This window comes from Phaseolus vulgaris, chromosome 3 (genome assembly GCF_051622355.1).
Source record: "Phaseolus vulgaris cultivar YP4 chromosome 3, ASM5162235v1, whole genome shotgun sequence".
Taxonomy (NCBI): domain Eukaryota; kingdom Viridiplantae; phylum Streptophyta; class Magnoliopsida; order Fabales; family Fabaceae; genus Phaseolus; species Phaseolus vulgaris.
In genome coordinates, this window is record NC_143500.1 from 48,282,544 (window position 1) to 48,306,989 (window position 24,446).

Genomic DNA, 24,446 nt, shown 5'->3' on the forward strand with positions numbered 1-24,446 from the left:
TTTAATACTGAAATATGAAGTATTTTTTGTGTAAATTTTAATTAATTATTTTTTTAAAAATTATTTTCAATACCGTTGAATAATTATTTTCTTTTAAAAATGAGTTTCTTATTATTCTTGGAAAATAATTTTTTTTCATAAATATAATAAGTTTCTAAGTGATGTGATGATTGCGATTATAATTTTATTTATTTTTAATTAATAAAATATTAAGATTACAAATTTATTTTTATATTTTAAAAATTAATTAATTATTTATATATTTATTTATTTTAAAATTAAATAATAATAATCTAAATATTTAAATATTACAATAATAATAATATTTAAAAAATAATTTATAAAATAATAATAAAATTATAAAGAATAATATTAATTAAAATAATGATAAAAATTATAAATTAAAATAATTAAATAAATTTATTAAATAATAATAATATTAATAATAATTTATTTTATTTGTATCAAATATATAATATAATGGATTATGTTATAGAATTTATATAGATTATCAATTATATATTATTTATAATCGGTTATATATTTTATTATAATTATATAATGATTTTATTTTTATTATAAATATATTTAATATTTTTGTTTTGTGATAAGATTTGATCTTTACTCTTTTTTTCTTTAATATGTCAAAACAAAATCTGGAAAAAATTGAGAAAATTACCTATGTTGACATGTGTTTCCACAACAACCTCTGCATATAAGATGAACATATTTTTTACTGTTTATGTGGATATTTTTTTCACATTTTCGCGCACATCACTAGATCCAAATAGTGGATATCAGCGCACATCCTTCCTTGTAAATAGTATTCCATTGAAACAAACATAGGGTTAACCTCTATCTTAGAGTAATTATATATGAGACAAGTCTTCTTAAGATGTTTGTTTTCGTAATTCTATCATGTAAATAATTTGGCTTTTAAGCGGAAATGGTGTGATTTATATCATGTCAGATGCACATAACTTTCGTTATGTTATGTGTGTGGTCAATGTTGAAGTTGTGTCCTATTTTCACGAGTTTAGTTGAATGATTTTGTGTAGAAGTTGTGTGGTCGTTGAACGACTTTGCTTAAGCTTGTGATTATGTTTAATTAAAATCGTGTCACTTGTGCACGACTTCGACTTTGTTTTCTTATAAAAAAGAAAAAAAAATTATATTTACAACAAAATTATTAAATATAAACTAATTTTAAATACCAAAATAATTAGTTACTATTTGACTAAATTATAGATTATTTTATAAACTACTTTAGATAGCAATGATTTTTATTAGTATCTAATTTAGTCAATATATTAACTAATTATTTTTATCTCTAAGATTAGTTTTTATTTAATGATTTTCTAATAGTGTATATTTTAATTATGTCACATAATACTTTAGAACACTAATTAAATAGGTTTTGATATACTTATAAGTTTGCACGACTATTGACTAGTTAAGAAGGAATTTACCAACTCTAAGTAACGAGTTTGATCTATATAATAATTTTTAAAAAAAAAATCTTAGTTAGAGTAAATTGAAGAAATAAAAAAAAATTGTTTAAGTCATTAATAATAAGTTAATTAACTCATTAGAGTTTTACTTTCGTATCATACTCTAAAATTAACTCTGAACCATCAAGGTGAAATAAAATATTAACACTATTTCTAATGGTTCTTAAAAGTAAAATATTATCATTACATGTTATCTAAGCATTGAGAAGTATTGTTAGAGTTTTACATTGAATAATATATTACTGAATTTGAACATAACAAGTCACGAAAAAAATATTATGATACATATCATTATTGAAAAAAAAAATTCATTAAAATTGTTCAACATATACGTATCATTATTCTTTTAGTTTATAAAATTAGATATAAGGTAAATTCTTCATTGTGCGATCGTAATATTGTATTACCAAATGCATGAACATTGAAGTTTCACTTTTAATAATATGAAATAGGGAAAAGTAAGACACAGTCATAAAATCAAAGAGTTGATTTAAGTGTTTTCGCAACAACTTAATAGTTTGTTGGGTGGAAGGTAGTTAAGACTTGAGATAGAGTTTGTAAATATGGAGATGTCGAAACATTTGAGTGATTATCAATGATCATATTCTATTATGAAAGAAAAATAATATTTCAAGGATTGGATACCACTTAAAAATAATAATAAGTGAGAGATAGTTTTTGTATAGAAAAGTTGCATGAAAACATGTTTGAAGTGAAAAGAGAGTGTGACATTGATTTCTCTGTTAGAATTATAAAGTGACTTTACGTGTGAATATATGATGACCCGGACCCTGGATGAAATGCATCTACTAGGGGGAGGATATATACAGAAGAGAGGATCCGGGTCCTACCACAGAAAGTGAATTGAGTAAGGAAAAAAATCCAAAACTGGTATAAATTACAAGTTATAGCTAGATACCTTTTTCCATCAAACGTAGCATAGTAGGTGTCTATATATAAATATAGAGATAATGCGATAAAGCAGTTACGGAGGCTTGAGGAAACGTTGCAACCAACATGACAAAGCAGAAAGAGAGAACGAAAGAGAGCAAACTGAGCACCTACATGAAGGCACCCTTAAGATTCCTGAAGAAGGCAAGGGACATGTACGTCAGAGGCATGATCCGCTGCTCTGCCCAATTGTCCCACGTCGACGCTGCAATGGGCTGCCCCACCGGCCAACTTTGCACGCTTCCCAGAAGCTTCAGCGTTGGCTCAGCCACCAGATCCACCGCAAGCGACGACGACTTCAAGGAGCTCATAAGGGCCGCGTCACTCAGAAGCTATGGCCCGGGCTTTGAGTTTGGCGAAGCTGCAGTCATGAAAATGAAAATGTCTCGGAGTCGTAGCGCGGGAATCGGAAGGATCGACGAAGACAAGCCCTGCGAATTTGGAGATGATGCGATCATGGTCAGACCCAGACCCAATGTTTATCCACGAAGTAAAAGTTATGCTACCTCCAGAGGAGGACCAGGGTTGTTTTAGTTAACGTTAATGTTTGTTAATTACTATGTTTCTCGAGTACGAATGTATGGAAATAAATTGTGAAAATCGTTGATTGAAAGCCCCGGAGTCTGGCTGTTGAGACGATACTGTTAATTATGTGTGAATTAGCAGCAATGAAAATAAAAGAAAGTTTGAATTCTCAATTATGTTTGTGTTAGGAAAATTAGTTAAAATGGTTAAAGGAGAATGGGTTGAAGTTGAAGAAGGTGGTGACTTGGAGGTGTCAGTGTCTTTGTTAAAAAAGTTGTATGGAATGATGAAGAGTGGCTAGTTGCTGGATTGTTGGAATGGTGTTTTCTAACAGAACTATGATACCGCTAAGCTACTACTAAGCTTGAAAGTAAAATGTAGAACATAGTAAATTGAGATTAGGTTGATGAGGGCAATAAAAGGTAAAGATGATTTGTTTGAGTAATATAGGCGCATCTAGTATCTTAAGTGAAGTGTATTTGATTTTATAGGCGTGGATTATTTTTAGATAAAAATCGAAGGTGGAGGCGTGGCAATATGGGTGAGTTGAGGTATCAACTATCAAGTTGATGTCCATTGATGTTGTAATTTAATTGTGAATGGAGAGTTACGTGCTGAGTACGTAGAGCGCACCGCACTCAATGTTTCTCTTTTCAATTAATTGCGTTGCGTCACCTAGTTCAAAATAAATTTTACTTATAACTTACAAGTACAGTTTCTTCAAACTAATTTACAATATTATTGATTAGTAACCCAACTAAGAAGTTTTCTTCTATTTTAGTGTCCCTCGCCATTTTATACTTCTGATCAAATAAGTCTCAGATTGGTATAAAAGCAACTAAGGACGGAAAAGGGAATTTCCATTGGCGTTGGAGAAGCACGTATTTGTTCCAGAAAAGATAAAAAGAACAATGGAGTGGCTTTGCTACTTGTTGTTTGTTCTTCAAAATCTTGACGTATTCCGTACATGTCTATAATCACGTTCCACCACTAGAATGAATAGGTTTAATATTATAGTTTCTAACTAGATACTTAGTGATGCACTTAACTCGTGAGTATTTATGAAAATATAAGTTTGACTGGTTAGTAAAATAAATTAAATCAAAGTAAATAAATAAATCACTTAGGCCATAATGCAACTTAATATACTATTTCCATGCGTGTGCCCATGTTGAATCATCTTTGACATTAATTATTATAAGTCTATCATATATAGCTAGCCAAATATACAAAAGAGATAATTGAAAATATTTTTCTTGACTTTGTTGATGTAACTTTGAAAATCTTAAGTTTTCTTTATAATCAATATTTTCAATTTGATTTTTAGCTTATAATTCTTCGAATTATCTATTTGAAAGGATATATGTTATTTAATATAATTTTTCCATCAAACCATCCTTAAGAAAATAATTTTTTTAGAATTAGAATAGAAAATCATCTATTCTATTTTTTGTTATATTTAAATATAAGTTTTACTGATTTTCTTCTATCTAATGTTTTAATTTTAGGTAATGAAAAAGGATTATTAAAGTTCCAAATGAATCACGATAAGAAAAAAAGCAAAGAGTATAGCCCAAGATGCAAAAGAGTTTGATAACTTTGAAGCAAAAAATGCACTGACCACTTTTTTTCATGTCGAGCGTTCAAACATAAAAAGATAGTTAGTAAAAGGGAGTTAGAGATCTTTTGATTCATTTTTTGTTTTTGCAGTGGTATCATGAATGTGCTTTATCTCTCCCTTTTCTTTTAGGAGTTTTTTTTTTTTTTTTGAAAAAACACAAGAATATGGAAGTTGACGTCTCTTCAAAGATTTATGAACTTTTTTTCACCTCCTTTTTTTATGTTTTTGTTTACTCTTTTCTTGTCTAGTTAAACCTTGTTAAGATTATTTGAATTTCAATGTAATGTTCTTTGAATTGAGATAATAATGAAATTATAATTCTTTGTATTTGTGTTCTCTGTATTAATGCTCCTTATTACTTTCTTACTAGCTAGGATGGTTTTCAATGTATTTTGTAAATGAAATATTGGATTCTCTGATTAGAAGGTTCCACTCTCTAAGTATCCTTGCATATCTCATATCATCACATCTTGTTTGAGATCTGAAAGAGGTTCTATAATCCAACTACCAACCATCTCAACAACATATGTAAATTTGAGACTTCATAATTATGTTCCACATAAGATTTTTTTTTATATAATTTCTCTAGCATTATTTGAATGCTTATGAAAAGAATAACATCAATAAGCATGCCAAAAGTAATAGTTTCTCTGTGAGATTCAAAAGGTTCTCTGATTCTTAGACTTTAACTCAACAAATGGTAATAAGAACGATATATTACAGGAAAATAATTAAATAATAATTAATTTTAAAACACAAAAACATTTAAGTATATTATAAATACAAAATTTATTCAATCTTTATTTTTAATATGATTTAAATTATTTAATATTTTCCCAACGTGTTAACAAGCATTCAATAATAATTAAATAATAATTAATTTAAAAACAAAAACATTTAATAAGTATATTATAAATACAAAATTTATTCAATCTTTATTTTTAATATGATTTAAATTATTTAATCTTTTCCCAACGTGTTAACAAGCATTCAATAATAAACTCTTATTATTTTTGTTAGAACAATATTATCATTAATTACCTAGATAAGATTTAATATAAAATTAATTTATTTAATATCATTATGTTTTTAATAAAAGGTTGATAGTTTAAGTATTAACATAGAATAACTGATTTATTACCTTAACGTCTCTCTCTCTCTCCCTCTATCTATCTATATATATATATTTCTCTCTCTCTCTATATATATATATAATTAAAGTGTATAGAAGATAGCAAAAATAATTTTAAAAAAAGGCATAAGGGATTAGGCTAAAGTTTACAGTGAAAAATCAAACGAATTAAAGTTCAAGAAGATCTAGCCGATTATTAGCAAAACTAATTTTAATAACATCTGGTAAGTTATATCTACTAAGAAACTCTAAATTAGTTAAATCATGAACACACATATGCTTCACCAAATATGTGTGAAGCATAAAATTGTATACAATAACAACTATGAACTTATTGAATCCATCTAATCTCTAATGGGCCAAAGAACCCAAACACCGTTTATATTTGCCTTAAAAGTTGGGCAATTTCTTCCCACTATATCAATTCTAACCTGCACCCTGTCATTTTTTTAAATCTCCAAAATTATCCTTATTCCGATTTTAAAAATCTGAAATAGTAAGAATAATTCAAAAATAAAGAAAATATATTTTGAATAAAAAAATTCAGAACTATGCTTTTCGGATAAAAACTTCTGGAATTTAAAAATGTATTTTAGATATTCAAATCCAGAATATTTTTATAATTTTCAATAACAAGTTGGGCCTAATGTATGAGCCCAACAAAGCAACAAAGAGAGTAAAAAAGAAAACGGTTAGGTTTAGGGTTTTTTTTTTATCTATAAATTAGAAAATAAAATATTGAAGAGTGTGGGTGTGGTTTGGTTCATTACCCCTCAATTCTCACTCTTTACTTTTTTTTAAATAAAAGCTTTCATGTTAGGTATTACTATGCCACTTAAGATCTCAGCTAGGCTGACACTTCAAATAACAACAATCATTTACCATCACATGAAACACTATTTACTTTCTCATTCACTAGTTTTGCAAATGATTTCTCTAAAAAATATCAACGTATATAATTAAGCAAGAAAAATAATTCAACATTCAAATCATTCAAATATCATTTTAGTTCATCAATATGTATAACTAAAAATAGTAACAAATAAAAAATAAAAAAATTGATAAACAGTTATTATTAGTTAATTATGAGTTAATTTATCTTCAATCTACATATAACTTAAGTGAATTAAATTCAATTCAATTTGACGTAGATTAAAAAACTATATTTATTTCAATTTAATTAATTTGAAATTTTTGGTGATTGAAGTTGATTGAGGGACTTAAATCCATTTTGACACTCTAGATGATACACATCCAAATTAAAGCTTTCAATATTTTTCTTTTTAAATGATTCTTTAATAATGATTTTTTTATGTGTAATTAATGGATAATTTTGTTATAATAATAATACTTGAGTAGTTAATAGTATTTGAAAAAATAATTAAATAAAGTAGTATAAACTAAACACAACTAATATTATTAGTTATATGAATATGGTAACTTTTTTTATATGGTTCAAACATGCAAATACTAAACCAAACAGTGACGAAGGTTTAAGTTTGAGAATGAAGTGGAGTGTTGACAGTGGAATGCCATGCATCCAGTAGTTGCTCCAACACTTCAACTTAAAAACTGCCACCGATACGTATATTTTTTCCATGAACAATGAAAATCCCAGTTTTTAAATATTCAATCAATACTTCTTTTATTTTTTTATTTTTTTATTTATTTTTCTTATCACACCATCTCCTGTAATTTATTTTAAATTCAAACTATAAATAACTATTGTTCTTAAGTTTGTTATCTATACTTGTTCTATTGACCCAAAAAAAAAATTATATCGGAGAATGTTACAAAATATTAATAATTTTTAAATTAATTTGGTTTTTAAAATTAAATTTTATGAAACTAATTGTTTTTTATTTTATTTTGGGGATTTATACAAGGATATTTTTCTAGCGTATATTGTCAAATATAAATTTGTTGAGACGTAAAGATCAATGCATGAGTTTTATGTTTTCTAATAAAGTTTTTTCCTATGCACATAATCATAAATCAAATTACTGATAACATGTTTAAAAAATGCAACTATTTACTAAATGTATTAGTCTTGATTTATATGCTCATCAATTGTTTCTCTAAGATTCTAATGTATTTTATAATGAAACTAATGATACCTCAATTCATTTATTATTTTTTTGTGGAATTCTAATCAATTGTATTACTATATTATTTAATTCATAAAAATTAATTATATTTATTTTCTTGATCCATATTTTTACTCTATTTTTTATTAATAATTTACGTTTGAATTTATTAATTTTTTTGACAAATTTATGAGTAATATACTTCGATTTAAATAACTTAACATTCATATATATATATATATATATTTTGTTTATAAGTATATAAGTTGTAAACATTATAATTAAGGTAATTAGAAATATTTATGATTTAAATATTTAATTAAAATTTAATTTAAGGTACTTATATCATTGTATATTTTTTATTTATATTAATTGATATAAATAAAATATGATATGTTGGATTTTGACGTGATCAAGTTTTTTGGTATCAATACTCACACTGGTAAAGTTTTTTCGTGTTCTTCCTGTTAGATGGAAGTTTCTTTCACGAGGCTGGGTTAAAATTAACTTTCGTCAGAGTATGGGGAAATTTATTGGATCTTTCTCTGTGTTTCTTGATGTTCAGACGGTTCTGGTTGCTAAGTTTTATTGGATTATACATGCTATGGAGGAAGCTCAAAAAGATAGGCTTACTAATGTCTAGCTGGAATGTGATTTTGCTTTGGTCACTACAAGAAAATCATAAAATACCAATTATTTAGATTCTAAATTTGGTAGTAAAAACATTGGTTGCTAATTAGATACCAATTTAGAAACCATTTAACAATAATATAAACTAATTTAGAAACAAACAAAAATTGTCTATAAAATAGTCTCTAATTATTTTTTGTTTCTAAAAATTGGTTTTTATTTCATGATTTTTTTTGTAGTGTGTTTGTGTTGCGTTTACTGCTAGGACTAATGTTCCTTGGATGCTTCGTAATCGATGAAATACTTGTCTTAATTACTGTGCGAAAATCAGGTTTAGGATTACTCATATTTTTTGGGAAAGAAATGCGTGTGCAGAGAAGTTGGCTAATTTAGGATTTGAGAAGTTGGCTAATTTAGGATTTATTCATATAGAATCATTTCATTGGTATAATAGGCTTCCATCTAGTATGTTTTTAGAACTTTTTATAAATAGGTATAGTCTATATATATATAGTTTTTGCTAACATATGAGTTTTGGTATAGTCCCCCAATATTTTTGTATTTTCTTTCTTCTTTCTTTTTTTAATAATATTTTTTCATGTGATGACAAATGATTGTTATTACTTAAGGTGTCAGCATAGTTGAGATGTCAAGTTACATAATGATACCTAACATGAAACATGAAAGTTTTTATTTTAAAAAAATAATTTTAAGAAGTTGAAAATCAATATTAAAAGCTAAAATTGAAATAGTATCAACCACATTCTAAATATAAATGTGCTTTAAAAATATTAAATAAATTGATATAATTAAAAATGAAATCATAAGAACCAGATTAAAAATAATTATAAAGTATAAGTTGAAAAAGAAAAAGAAAATACTCTAACAATCTTTTATGAATCATGTTCTGTTACTTGAATTAACATGATTTCATAGGTAGAAAGTTGGTGCACTTTAAAACTAACTGAAAAAATTGACTCCAGTGTAACGCTGATTTATGAGTCATAAATCATAATGAAATGAGAGGGGTTAGAGTATGTGGGCATGAGAACCTTAGTATCTGGAATCATTCAATTCAATATGACCAATGGCCTTAAGTATAGTTATTCTATCAGTGCAATTTGATAGATTAATTATAAAAAATTATTGAAATTTGTGTTAAGTTGATCCGATTTATTTTTAACAAAATCGTGTAAATTTGATATTTTTTAAAATATTATTTTTTATTAATTAACTTATTAAATTGAACTGTTTGATAAAAGAAAGTGGAAAAACATCAATTATTAAAATGTAGTTTATGATTGTAGGAGCGTGTACTTTGCTTGTCCTTACTAATTGGCTAATTGCAACCCTCTGATCTTCCTTGCTCAGATGTTACCGTCTTACTTACATAAAGGCTCCTCCTTTTGTTTTAATCTTTTGTCTTCCATTCGAAGCAAATGTTTAACTCCTCAATCCGTACAAACTTTCATAAAGATTAAGAAAATGAATACACATGCTCCCCACATTTGAAAACTTGGCCTTTAAACTACCACTATGCTTGTTTCCTGTCGTGGTGGTATGGTAGACAACAAAATATTGAGTACATTCATGGAATTTTCCTTGGCTATCTACAGAAAAATCAGAAGTAAAAATAACCAATAATCATGTGACAATCGAAACTAGCTGGTATCTTTTTCAGTAACAAAACAAATCTTTTTGTTCAATCTTAAACAACTCCCTTAATAACGTAGACTCAAATTTAGAATAACTTGTTATTAACTACCTAATCAACATGATCTTAAAGTCACATCAAGAATATTTAATGTGTCTAAAAGTATGCTCTCACGTAATAAACTAATTTTTTTAATTAGACTATTATCTTATATTTAAATTTTAACACGTTCATATTTATGGAGTCAAACTTTGCATATATACTTTGTCAGGAGGTGATGAGTGCAAACCTCGTTTATGCTTTCACTCCGATTAATCATATTAAAAAATTAATTGCAAACTGAAACTGTCCATAATAGCTGGAAACACATTCTTCTTGTGTAGCATCAATTGCCCAAAGGTCTAAAACTGAATTGTGGAAGGAATCTTGTCGCAGTGGAATTCGTGAAGGCTAAGTCTATGATTAGTCTAAAAGTATGCCCAAGGTTTAGTACTACTGCTTATTGTTTGTTACGCTTAATAATATTCTATAGCGAATATTATTCACATTTTGATAGATTACAGTACCTAGTACTGAATATCGTAAAGTATACTTTGTACAAGTTTTGAATTCAACTAAACATGTTTAATTTGTTTTAGAGATTTCTTGTTATCCGGTACCTTTTTCTCTTTAGCTATTTCCAGAACATTATATAGTTGAATTCTCCTTACTACATTTATTTTGTTTGATTGGAAGAAGATTACATCATTTGGTATTCAAGTATTTTTTTTCTCCTGAACAGACTTTGCTATGATTGTGCAATCTGAGTTAACTCACAACTCTGCAATTTGGGAGGGAGCTTATCAGAAAAACGAGGAATTTAATTTACTCCCTGTGAGAAAAATATGACTCACAACACAGAAAGGCATAACTTGGTATTTCTTTTCAAAAATGAAAATCGAGAACGACGTCGAATCTTCCATTATAACTACTTTCGTTTGCAGTCAGAATGCTCCATTATGAACCTTGTTGAAAATGCACACCCAATCAAATGAACTTATACAAGACTCACACAAAATCACACTCACACCAAATCAAAGAAATCATAATGAATGAGAAGTGGACAATTTGGAAGCAATGTTTTAGCCTCCTTGGCTAGAGACACATGTGGCCAGGCTTCAAGTCAGGGCTTGTAAGCATCGCAGCTTTCTTGCATAGTTGCACTATCAAGCACACAGGTGGGACTTCGGGGCAATAATTGCGAACTCCTTGCCCAATAAAGTTCTGATAAGCGAATGATCTGTTTCTGCTTCATTAGTTTGTAACATTTGCGAACCATCTCCTACATCCAAAATTAACAATAGAAACATCAAAGATGAGAAAATTAGAACATACCCTTGATTATAAATTATGATTTATCAATTTTCCATCACAGTTTGGTCTCTTACTACAATCGCACTTACAATGTTTATATTCTTGTGGAAGTAATCTGATTTCGTGTCTTCTACGCATTGATTGGTTACCCATAACAGAGCAGATGCTGCTATTGTAGATGGTGAAAACACCAAGAAATCCATGACTAGTGAAATGTTCGTCAACGTTAGTACTTAGCAGCCATTAAGATATTGCGATAAAGTGGTAACGGTTAAAGGGTAAAAGTTTGATACCTAAACATGTTCTGATAATAACATCTGAGACACGAGAAACAGTGTAACTTAAATCCCCCCATGTGGATGCAGAGCATGAAAGCTTGGCAATGAAAAGATGAACAAAATCAAAAGGGGTTATAGTGCGCAATCGCCACTTGAGACTGGTCATAACCAAAAGTTCCATCCTTTGAACTATTTTGGGCTTAAAGAGGAACCTAGAGTCGATCACTTGTAGGTCCAAAAGAAGTGGCACTTTGGTTTCTTCCATTTTAGCTGCTAGTGAAAGACAAGCAACTGATAACAGCTGCAGAGGCCATGCTTTATCATGCTGCACAAGTATGCCCCTTGTTAAAGCAAACATTGTATATATATTCCATCAATTAAACCAATTTGAATAGAAGTTATTATACCCTCAAGGTGTGTGACAAGAGGAAACGATCGAGGTAATTTACAGAAAGATAAGCTGTCTCGGGTCTAAAACTGTAGTAAGCATGCACCTGCAAATTGAGACAAATATCACTATCAAAAACTAGTTACAATGTAAAACCATGTTTAAGTGCTTGGAAGCATGCAAACAATGTATGCACCTTTAGGATCCAATTTATGGCCTCTTCTCGAGGACTAACCAGCCATGTTTTGCGAAGTTGTCCTGGGGATTTTGTTTGTTCCTGTACTTGGTCATTTTCAGATTCTAATAAGCTCAATAGACAACTTTCATCGCTATCGGAGTCTCCCCATAGAACACAATTCAACTTCAAGGCCTCATCGGAATCCTCCAAGTGAAACACTTCGCTAGTTACTTCACTGCAATACAAGTCAGGAGTTTGGTGGCTTGTGGAGTCGAGAGACATGGTGATTAAGAATGTATAAGCGGAGAGCACAAGAAATGAACGAATACACTTTCAATCATATATACCATTGTTATGAATAATAGAGCAATTTGTTTGCACCTTACTATAATTTGTCGCAGTTATATGTGAAAAACTCGACATTAGCCATGCGCTACGCAAGCACCAGCTTTTTTTATTTTAGATTGGACTAGAATGCATCATTTACGTACAAAGTTTATTTAAAAGGTTGAAAAGGCGAATCTAAGGGGCCATTGTAGAACTTCACAAGAAGCTTCGTCATCAAGAGCAGCCAAATTTAGTAGGACCAATCTACAATATGTATGCCTCTTATTAAGTTAAATTAAAAAAACAAAAGTAATAAGGGGATTAGTTCATGAGTGTGTAGTGGCCAGCTTATTCCTCTCAATGGAGTTTGAGTATGTTCAACGATATATATAAACTTGTCGAATTTGCAGGAGACATCTTAACCTATTGAAGAGATTGAGATTGTTTTCTACACAACATTCAAGCAAGTTCCTCTGTCACAGTTCAATTCCACAGGGACCACATTTATTATTCGCAGCCAGTTGGATAAGAGAAATGGTATATACACAGTTCCTTGTAAGCATGCAATTTCGTCATAATTTCAATTTATTATCATCAAATAGTTTTTTTTTTCAATAAGATAAGATTATAAAGTATTATTTTTCTTGCGATAAAACTCGAGTGTCGTGTATTATATTATTTTATAATTAATTAAGATAAAACTTTTCTTAATATAAATAATAAAAGTTAATGCTAAAAATCCGTGTAACCTATTAAAATACAACACTGTTTCGTTTATAAAATACATAAATATAATCTACATCATGTTTAATTTATGTAGGTAATTAGTGTATAAAATTTTACTCAACCAACTAATAAAAAATTATAAAATTTTAATTTGTTAGTCATCATTTTTATGCAACAGTTAAAAAGTTAACAAATAACTTTTCATCTTAAATCTTGTAAGGGACCATGTTTAGTAAAAAAGTTATTTTTAAAATGATTAATCATTGCAATTTAATTTTTATTATCCAAATTTTTCAATTTTTCTATATTAATCCTATATAATCCATGTGTTATTTGGTTTAACCAATATTTTAAAATTAAATTAATCATTAAATTAATTAAAGTATTGATTTAATATTCAATAAATTATAAAATTATAATAGTAGATATAGAAATAAGATAGTTATTTAAATCATATAAATATCTATTCTAGCAGATAATACATAATATGTATATAATTTTATAATATATCCACTCATCCTTTTTTTTTACTATATGTTGACTCACTTTCTTCCCTATAAAGTGGGATTATATCACTTTAAGTGATACAAATGAATAGTATACATATATAAAGGTATAATATAATAAAGATAAATGTTAACGCAATTAATACTTTATACTCATATAAGTATATAATCACTTAAAAAAAACATTAATCATTCTTTAAAGAAACTGAGACAGTTTCTCATTAGAGAATAAATATATAAAAAATACTATTAAATAACTTTTTTTTCAAGATACAAGGATTTTTAACTATATGTTAATTATTCAAATAAATTTGCTACATTTAAAATTATTATAAAATTCAACTCCATTTTATTTTCTTATATTAATATATGGTTATTTACATTTGTTATAGAAAGTGTTATATAAAAATATTCTTAAGTTCCTTAGCACGTGATGTATTAATTTATAAAGTCAAAATATTTTAATTTTTTAATAAGTTTCATACTTAAATAATACGCAAAATATCATCAGATATCTCTTGTTATATCACTATGTATATAGTACAATCACATATTACATTCATGAATTTCAAAATATACACAACATCGTAAAGATGTCAACATACTACTTGCAACAATTATATATACATAAATTCCTCATTTCTACCCAAATCAACACAAATAATGATGTTGTTTTAGTAATTAATTCTCGCTACTGCGAAAATCATCAAAAGAAAATGTATTATTCTCTACCTCTCTTTTGCTTAAGCAAATAGTATCACTCTAGTGAAAAACTTCAGAGAATAGTCTCATATTTTTTTTCCTCTGGGCAAGCATCTATAGCTTAAGCAAAAATAAGCTAAAATAAAAATTATGAAAAAAAACAAAACAAAACATATAGATTTATACCCACTTTATACACTATATTTCTATAATTTGATTTATTTCTTATCGATATAGAATTTTAACATAAACAAAGAGAAAATCATATATTTAAGGTGGAAAAACTTACTCTAAGATATAATTTAATCAATTTAATATCTCAACTTTTTTATATTCTACGTGGTTGTTTATGATTAAGGAAATATGAAATGATTTAAGAAATTTAAATAAGTTTTAAAAAGATAGTGATGTTTATAAAATAAAATATTAAAGAATTAAAATTCTAATTTATATATTAAACCTAACTTAACATTTTAATCTTTTTAAAAATATTCTTTTTAATCATAAAAATGTCTTCCAAATTACATACAAAATTATAAATGTCTAAAATTTAATAATATACATCAATATTTATTCATTTTAACAATATTTATGCAGAGTGGAAAAAAAACGATAAATTTGTAGGTTTATTTTTTTTTTAAATGTAAACAATATAGTATTAAACTTTTTTCTTTAGAGGACTATAAATCTTTTTACTAAGTTTTTTAAACCAATTTTTCTTTACTACAATCTAGTAGCTTATTTTGATAAATTTTGACCAAAATAACACACGGGCATTCAAATTATAAAGTGTAGGTAATATTGAACTCGTTTTTTAAGTAAAAAGTGAAATTTAAGTCTTATGGATGGAGAAAAAGTAATTGAAAGATAGTAACATACCCATAGAAGTTGGGGACAATTATACCATTAGTGAATTTATAATGAAATACCCGATGTAATTATATTATTAAAATAAATTTCAATGTCTAATACAATAGAATAATTTTTTTCTCAAAAATGATACAAATCTAGACTCATACTGAAAGTCACAAAACAGTCTCACATACAACTACAAGAAGAATAAATATGAGATAAAACAACAATAAAAGAAATGCAAAACAAATAGTAATAGAAAAAAAAAAGGTTTTTGCTGTGTCTTATAATTGAAGTCGTGAACTCCTTACGTATGTGAGCTTATGTATATACAGAGATGAATAACAAATAGCATGTAATTCCCCAAATCAGTATAAAAGAAAGGTTATTAGAGTCATTTGATTACATATTTAAATATTTATAGTCTTTAAAACAATCAATTATAGAAGTAACAAACATTTAAAAAAAACATAAATAAAAATCGAATATTTTCCTTGAAGAAAGAATCAATATAATTATTTCTACAATGAAAACTATGAAAAAAAAAATATACTTGTTTAAAAAGGAAAAAAAAAGTCATTATTATTGCAAATAATACTTTAAAAAAGGAACAAAATGTTTTGTCAAGCATAAAATAGATAATTAATACTTAATAGGTACGCCTTGGTCCGTGTATTATGTCAATGAAACTCCTTAAATAAATATATTTATAATATTAAACCATTATAATTAAAAAATAGGTACGCCTTGGTCCGTGTCATTTATGTGTCGTTTCATCCTTATTGGAAAAGAAAACCCTACCAAAAGTGATCAAGGTGTCGGAAAAATTTAGTTATGGCATTGTGAATGGTTAAAAAATAATACTCTACTTAGTAAGAATAAAGGGTTAGTGGCTAATGGAAGTTTTTACCTTTACGTCTTTTTAGCATTGCTTAATTTTAGGATAATCTTTATCATCTAAATTTAGCTAAAATTCAGGAGTTGTTTCCTTATTTTCAGCATTATTATTCATCTGTAAAATAAGAAAGTCTACTTATATTTCTCAGTTTAGTTATTAAATAAATTACTGATTGAATTTTACGAATTTTTGTCCATATTCTGAATAATACATTTTTTTAAGCTTAAACTTAAAAGTAGAAAGTTACTTAAGTAGTTTGGATTGGATGTAAGATGTTGCATTAACATTCTAATACTTAAAACTACAAAAGGTTGAATCTAAAAATTATAAAAATATAAAGTAGTTTTAGTTTATAGAAATTGTATTTATGACACTTATTGTTATTATGATTATTGTCACCTCAATATAATTATATTTTTAAAGTAAATTGAAATAATCAAATAATTCAAATTAAACTAATTATAATAAATGTATTTTACTTCTAGTTGAAATTAAATTCGTGATAATTAATTTAAGGTATAATTATTATTTCATTTTGACCCATTAATTTAATAAATATTACTTCATTTTGACCCATTATGTTTTTTAATTACTCATAATTTTCTTCCATTTTTTATTTTTGAAAACGTTCGACAATACGCTTAACATTGACTAATTAAGTGTGTTTGATATAATACTTGAAAACTGAACTATTAGATTTTATTTTTTCACTAAAATGTAAACTGTAATATTTAAGAATTATAATTTTTAGGTAAGTTATTATTTCGCTTTAGTCAATTTATTGTGATTTTTTCGTTCTCATTTAATTTGAACGCAACCCATCCTTAAAATGGAAAAAGAAACCTATTGACATGAAGTTGGTCTCTTAAATGCTAATAAAATAATTCAGAATTTACTAAAAAAAATATTAGACAATGCATAAAAACCTTCTTTTAACTGTATAATAAAATGTTTTAAAAAAAATTATGGGTGATTAAAATTTAAATTTTGAAAAATTAAAAATTAAAATCTGTGGATTTTTAAAATAATAATTAAAATTACAAAAAATTGAAATTAATTTATTTATTAAATTCATAAACGAAAATTATAATTAACTAGCGTGGTATGTTCAGACAATTATTTTTTATTAAAATTATTTAAAAGTTATTTTTCTCACCTAACAAAAATCTTTAGGCTGTGTTTGTATTTAGGCATAGAAACACATTGAAACACTATTCACAATTAAAAGAGTTAAAAGTCACCTAATAACAACAATAAAGCATACAAATCTAAAAAAAAATTCATGCAAAACTTTCTTCGCAACTTTGTGAAAAGAAAGTGGTATATATATATATATATATATATATAATTAATTAATTCTAATTTACTTCTTTACTCTTTTTATTTTAAACTTAAATTATTATTTTTTATTTAAAATATAATTATAATTAAAATATAAAAATATAAACATTATAAAAAAATAATTATTATAAAAAATAATTAATCATATTATATATAATAAGTTATAAATGTAAATAATAGTAAAAATAAATATATATTTTTAATAATTAACAAATAAATTCATATAATAATTATATTAATTAAAAAAAGTAAAGATAAAAATTATAATGCTATTTAATATAAAAATATTTTTTTATCAAATATTTATAATTATAAATATTTAAATAATATTTTAATTAAAAATAATTATAATTTATAAATAAATAAATTAAATTAATTTTTGAATAATTTTTAAATGTAAGGGCAAATATGTAAAGTTGCATTTTTATCAATTAAAAAAAATACAATTTCAATCACACTCATCACATCACTCACAAACTTTCATAAACTTTCCTCACACTTTTCACTCTATTTACCTTAATCCAAACATCCTAACTTTCTTTACAATTTCTCTTCAAATCATCTCAAATCCACTTTATTTTAAATTTTCAGACTGTTTCTTCTTCTTCTTTTTTCGTTATATTAAGTAAGGTGCAACATTTTATAAAATTTTATTTAATTTGATTTCTCTTATGCATTTTGATATCTTAAGTAATTTTTTAATCGTCTCACAAATTAATTTAAAAGATATTAATAAAATTAATTTAAAATATCTAATTTTTTTTTCATGTTATGAAAAATGATTGTTGTTACTTGAGGTGTCAGCCTAGCTGAGATGTCAAGTAACGTAGTGATTCCTAACATGAAAGTTTTTTATAAAAAAAATAAAAACACATTAAAAGAGATAAAAAAAAAGGTCTCTAATGATGTAAATTGAATATTGTCACGTCAACACTACCATCATGCAGTTTGCAAACAAGATAATGAGTGTTTTTTTTATATATATATTACCAGTGCATTAATATTTTTTTATTTTTTTTAATAAAATTTTAATTTTCTTATATAGACTGACCCAGTCTCTAACCCATCTCTTAGGGAGATCAATGTGAAACAGGCTAATACAGGACAGACCAATACATGTGAATATTTAGCATACCAATACGAGGATTGACCAACCCATATGGTCACCCTTACCTTCATCACACATTCTTAGCTAGAACACTTAATATCAACCTATATTATTGATTTAAAATAAATTAAAACAAATACAAATTATACATTATACATTAGTGATACTTAACACAACTAAAATCTTTAAATATATCTCCTATGATATCAAAATAAATTTGATATTACAAGACGTGTTATTTTAAGTATATTTTATTTGGGATTAATTAAAAACACTATTAATAAAAATCAACATCAACTTTTTATGTTATAACGTTTCCTTGTATTTATTATATAAATTTTTAATACATGTAATGTAGAGAATGAAAGAACCTAAGATATCTTATATTTTTTAATGATTTCATACACTAATACAAAGACTATAAATCACTATATATTATCCCAATCAAATATATCTCAATTCATTCATATCAATTTAATAAATTTATATAATACACAAACATGAAGATATTTTTCAAATTTTAGAATTTGGAATACAATTTTGAATTTTAAATTGTAGAGTTCAAAATCTCTATGATTATATAATTCAGAAATTAAAAAAAAACAAATTCTGCACTTTTTGTGGAAAGGTAATTTTGGAATTGAAATATGATGACTTTTTATATTAAATGCACCGCGTTTTCAAAAGTAATAATGCGTCCTTAATGATAGATATTGAACCCATAAGGAACAGTTGAATAATCAAGTAAAATATTTACTAAATATAAAACAAAATAATAAAAGTTTATTGGAGTTTGTTGTGATGACAATGATTAACAAGAAAACCAGGCAAAGAGTTGTTGCTTTAATTGGAAAAATAGGGATTAAGTTTCATCTTTCTCACTCGTATGTATCTTGATTAGCATGGTAACATTATGTCCTTTGGTTGATATTGATGTTTGTATAAAATTCATTTATATTGATTCCCCGCATATAAAATTATTAAGATGCTTCATAAATATCGATTCCTCGTATATTTATAAAAGCAAACTTAGAATCAAACTCAGACGTTGATAGCAATTAACATTTCAAGTATATTCCTATAACTTAAATATGTTAAGTATTATTGTTTAGCTCAGAACCATCAAAATACTTTTCAGTTAGATTTAAGATTCTAGATCAAGAATTAGAAACAAAACAATAATACCAATAATCAATCAAGAACATAATATTATATTCAAATATCACCTCAATACATAAGAATTCGAATAGATTACTCCCAAATCCACGGGATAGAATTAGCCACACATCTTCTAACACCTTCTATTCTCCCAATTGGGTTAAGAGTCACTCAATGATGTTTCCCTTTCAATCTTGCAAACTAGGGTTGAGTCTTAAACCCCCTATTTAACTTAATTTGCTATGATTAAGTGACTTCCTGCGTGGTGTTGATGGGCTCGTTGAATAAAACATAAAAGACCTAATGTCTTTGGATTTTTGTGCACTTTGTATGTTTTGGGACTTTTCAGTTTTCTCCTTTTAGCTTATATTATTCTTCTTTAGCTCAGTCATCTTCATTCTTTCCTAAAAACCTGAAATTAATACCAAATTTGGGAATAAAATGTCTTTATTCAAATAAAAAGCATAAAATATGTAAAAAAAGTATAAATCCATAAATTAAGGATTATTTTATATTTATTTTAAAAATTAATACTCATAAGTGTTTATATTTTAATATAAAATATTATTGAAATTAGACACTTATCAAAATATTTATGATGGTGCAGGAAAAAAGGTGGAGGAAGAAATTGTCTTTGTTTTATCTCTTTTACCACAAACCTTAGAAATGTTATTTTGGACTCTTTTCTTTTGTCCAATATTTTTTTCTTACATTAGAACAAAAACTGTGGGTAGTTTGGTTTACTCCAAAAACTAAAAAGCCCGATTATTCTGAGTTGAGTGGTGATTACTTTAGGCAAATGCTCCCTGCACCCAACACAATTTTAAAAATTCCAAAAATGCCCTTTATTCCAGAAATAAAAATCCAGAATTGAAAATAATATATTCCGGAAAAATATATCCAGAAGTGGTTATTGAGTTTCGGAAATAAAAATCCGGAAACAAAATTTAAAATTCAATTCCAGACAAAAAAATTCGGAATTGATAAATAATACATTCTGGAAAAAAAAATCCAGAAAAGAGATTATTGTATTTCGGAAATAAAAATCCGGAAACAAAAATGAAAAACTCATTCCGGATAAAAAAATCCGTAATATAAAATTTCGTTCCGGAAAAAAAAATCCGGAACACATATTTCGAAATTTTTTTTTAAGGATAGTTTCGTCTTTTCCGCTGGAATCAGGTGCAGTGATATGGTGCAAGAAGCAATTGTCATTACTTTAAGGGTGTGTTTGCTTCCAAGTGGGAGGAGGGAGGGAGTGTTTTTTGTGTTTGTTTCTATGGTTTTGAGGGTGGGGGAGAGGATGGGGGAGAGGGTGAAGGGTTTTTTTTATTCTTCACAAAATGAAGAGATTTGTGGTATTAAATAGGATAGTTGTATTTTACCAAAATACCCTTAGACATGCATTTTATTAAAATATCAAAATTAAATATTACATAAATTTATTTATAAGTTCAAAAATATTTAATTATACTATTAATAACAACATACAATTATAAATAATAAAAATAAAAATATACAAAAAATTATAATATTAACAAAATATATATAATTATATAAAATAATAAATAAATATAATAATAAATATTATTTTCATAAATTTTAATATATTTAATAATTTTATTTCAATTTAACACAAAAATATTTTCTATTATATTTTTTAATTTTTTATTATAAAATATAAGTAATTATGAATATTATATATTAAAAAATTTAATTAATTCAAACCTACACACAAAAAGAATCATAATTCATTATTTTAATAACAAGGACAAATTTGTAAACTTACAATAAACTATCCTCACCTCACAAATCCACTCTATCATCTTTCAATCAAAACAACCTCACATATCCTCACTCATCCTCCCTAATCCACTCCTTCCCCTCCTCACAAATCCCTTCCTCAATCCAAACAGAGCCTAAAAGAGTTGTGTATTATAAAATGACCCTCCTTGCGTCAAGTTACAACAAACAATGAAAACTACTTCATTTTATACTATTTGTTGGACAACGTACGAGAAACTAATTTCCTTTTGTTGATGATATGAAGACTAATTTCTATATGATTTAACATTACAAAAACTAATCTTTGTAAAAGTAATTTTCAAAAGAAAAAAACTATGCACATTGTGAAGGGCAAATAGGAGGTGTGAATAGAAGTCATTTTATGTAAGTCCTAGCCTAATATATAGGTAAAAACGTGAAAACCCAAAATATTTAAGACAATTGACTTGATATGGATCTCAATTAATCATGAGCATGTGATGCATAGGTTGGAAAAAAAAGGAAATGATGACAAGTGAAATGTGAAATAGCAAAAGATCATTTGAAATAAATCTGAAATCACTGACGAAAAGACAGCATCTGAAGTCATTAATGATGAACATCTTCATGAATTGGCAGCAAAGAAGAAAAGAAATAAAGTGAATGATGAAAAATGAAGTGGTAGGGAAGTAGGGATCATAATTAAGGAGCAGACCAAAGTTTGATAAAGTGTGGTGTAAATTGAAGTGATGGGAAATTTGACGTAAGGAATTAGATAAGATCTACTAATGGGTCTAAAATAAGGTATCTAACAATTTACTTTCATGCTATCTTCAATTGTATCATCTTTCTTAGTCATTAAGACAAAAGTAGATAGATCATCAACATTAGACCCAATAATGAAGACAAACAAATAATTCAATTTCTATAACACCGTTTCCTCCACGTTCAGTCGCTTCCTCACTCCCAAACTCACCAACTTAATGTTCAATCACCATAATAATAATACCAGAAAATAAGCAATTTTGTAACGGTAGGCATTTCAAAAAATTGGAAACTCTATGAGACGGTAACATCAACTCAACCTCTCTTTTGTTCTTAGTTAATTATCATTCTTTAAAACAATTAATGTTGTGATTGGGAAGAATCAAAATTATAAGTTTGTTCGGCAGAGGTTGTTATTGTATCACCTTCGCGTAATGTTTTAAAACCAGTACCTTGTCCAGTTGACTATTGGGTTGTGACTTCTCATGAGTTGTAGAGTCCAAATTTGACATTGCCAAAGGAGTTAGGATTCCATTACCGACTTAAACAATTACAATAGAAAATGTTATATGTTTTTAACTCCAGATTATAATTATATATTTTTTTATTAGTATAGATTTCATTTAAAAAGATTAATCTTAACATTATACTATGTTACATTATCGTCGTAATTTTAAAACTTTTAATATTTCGCTGTGAAAATAACATTTTTAATTATAATAATAATTTTGACGCGACACATTAATGTCTAACCCTTGCTATATGAATAGTTCAAGAATAACAAAAATTGTACCAATGCCGTTAGTGTGTGCGATTACCTAAACAGCTTTTTTTAATTATGTCTAATGTTCTTATATGATTATATAAATGCATATTTTTATAACTACTTTGATGTTATTTTATAATTAAACAATTTAATTCTTTATTCAATAAAACAATTTTTTATTTAATAAAATACGTAATAATACAATATTTTTACGCGAAATAATTACATAGTTATTCTGTTTAAAAATAACTGCTACATATACTTTTAAAATTATGATAGGACTTTGAATTCTGTTTCATTATAGTATTAATTACAATAAATATAATTCTCTGCATCATTTAAATTAAGATTTAGAGTTCTGTACCCAAAAATTAATATTTAGATTTAATTCAGAAAGAACATGTATACCTAGACTTAACTTCAAAAAAACATTGTGATTACTAGCTGCCAAAAGTTGCAATAATTGCATGAAAATAAAATCATTATTTTTTTTTAGAAAACTAAATTGAAATCATTATTAGCAGGAGCTTTTTAAGGACAGATAGAGGTTGCGCTAACGAACTTATTAATATGTGCTTGTATATTAAACTTAATTGTGGTGCAATTTAGAAAAATATACATAAGTTCTCTATTTTTTTATTTGTATCATTGAATATTTAAAATTATTCATGTGGTATAACATTATCAAAACTATTATATTTAGTTTACGCATTATAAACTAATTTATCTCTTTGAAAAAAAAAATCAAACTTGTTGTCGATTATTACTATATTAAAAACTATATAATATATAGAAAAAATAGAGTAAATATCAAGATCTTTGAACAAGAGGAGTGTATAGAATATATATACTCATGCATGAATGATCAGAATGTTTTAAAGTATAGTGGTTACTTATAAAAGTAATGTAAGTTTTAATTCATAAATTAAATCAATAAGTAATGATATTATAAAAAAATTATTAAATATAAATTAATTTTAAAATAAAAAAATAATTAATTATTATATTAATTAAATTAGATACTATTTTATAAATTAAAAAAATAATTAATTATTATATTAATTAAATTAGATACTATTTTATAAATTAAAAAAATATTAATATTTAAAATATTTTTTATTACTAATAAAAAATTAAAATAATTTTTAAATTAATATCTAACATTAAATATTAAAATTTTAATTATTAATTACTTTATATTCTAGATTAATTATTAATTTAATTT

The 24,446-nt window shown here is 26.0% G+C and overlaps 2 protein-coding genes across 2 annotated transcripts; one reads left to right on the forward strand and one right to left on the reverse strand.

Moving 5' to 3' along the window:
- The first annotated feature begins 2,460 nt into the window (after positions 1-2,460).
- LOC137805675 (uncharacterized) lies at positions 2,461-3,160 on the forward strand. The gene has a single exon (XM_068605614.2). The coding sequence runs from the start codon at positions 2,529-2,531 to the stop codon at positions 2,994-2,996; it is 468 nt and encodes a 155-aa protein (XP_068461715.1). The 5' UTR covers positions 2,461-2,528; the 3' UTR covers positions 2,997-3,160.
- Positions 3,161-11,012: 7,852 nt separating this feature from the next.
- Positions 11,013-12,779, reverse strand: LOC137808210 (cyclin-D2-2). Its single transcript, XM_068609196.2, has 5 exons — positions 12,327-12,779; positions 12,150-12,236; positions 11,758-12,067; positions 11,554-11,669; positions 11,013-11,432 (listed from the first exon to the last, which is right to left on the reverse strand). Exons 1-5 carry the CDS (start codon positions 12,588-12,590, stop codon positions 11,274-11,276), a joined length of 936 nt encoding a protein of 311 aa, XP_068465297.1. The 5' UTR covers positions 12,591-12,779; the 3' UTR covers positions 11,013-11,273.
- Positions 12,780-24,446: the final 11,667 nt, after the last annotated feature.

What these genes read in the sequence shown, in the direction of transcription:
- LOC137805675 (XM_068605614.2), top strand. Translation starts at nt 2,529, where the DNA reads ATGACAAAGCAGAAAGAGAGAACGAAAGAGAGCAAACTGAGCACCTAC.
- LOC137808210 (XM_068609196.2), bottom strand. Translation starts at nt 12,590, where the DNA reads ATGTCTCTCGACTCCACAAGCCACCAAACTCCTGACTTGTATTGCAGT. An exon ending in CCATAAATTGGATCCTAAAG is followed by an intron (nt 12,237 to 12,326) that starts GTGCATACATTG and finishes CTCAATTTGCAG; the next exon opens with GTGCATGCTTACTACAGTTT. An exon ending in TCCACAAGAATATAAACATT is followed by an intron (nt 11,433 to 11,553) that starts GTAAGTGCGATT and finishes TTTTGGATGTAG; the next exon opens with GAGATGGTTCGCAAATGTTA.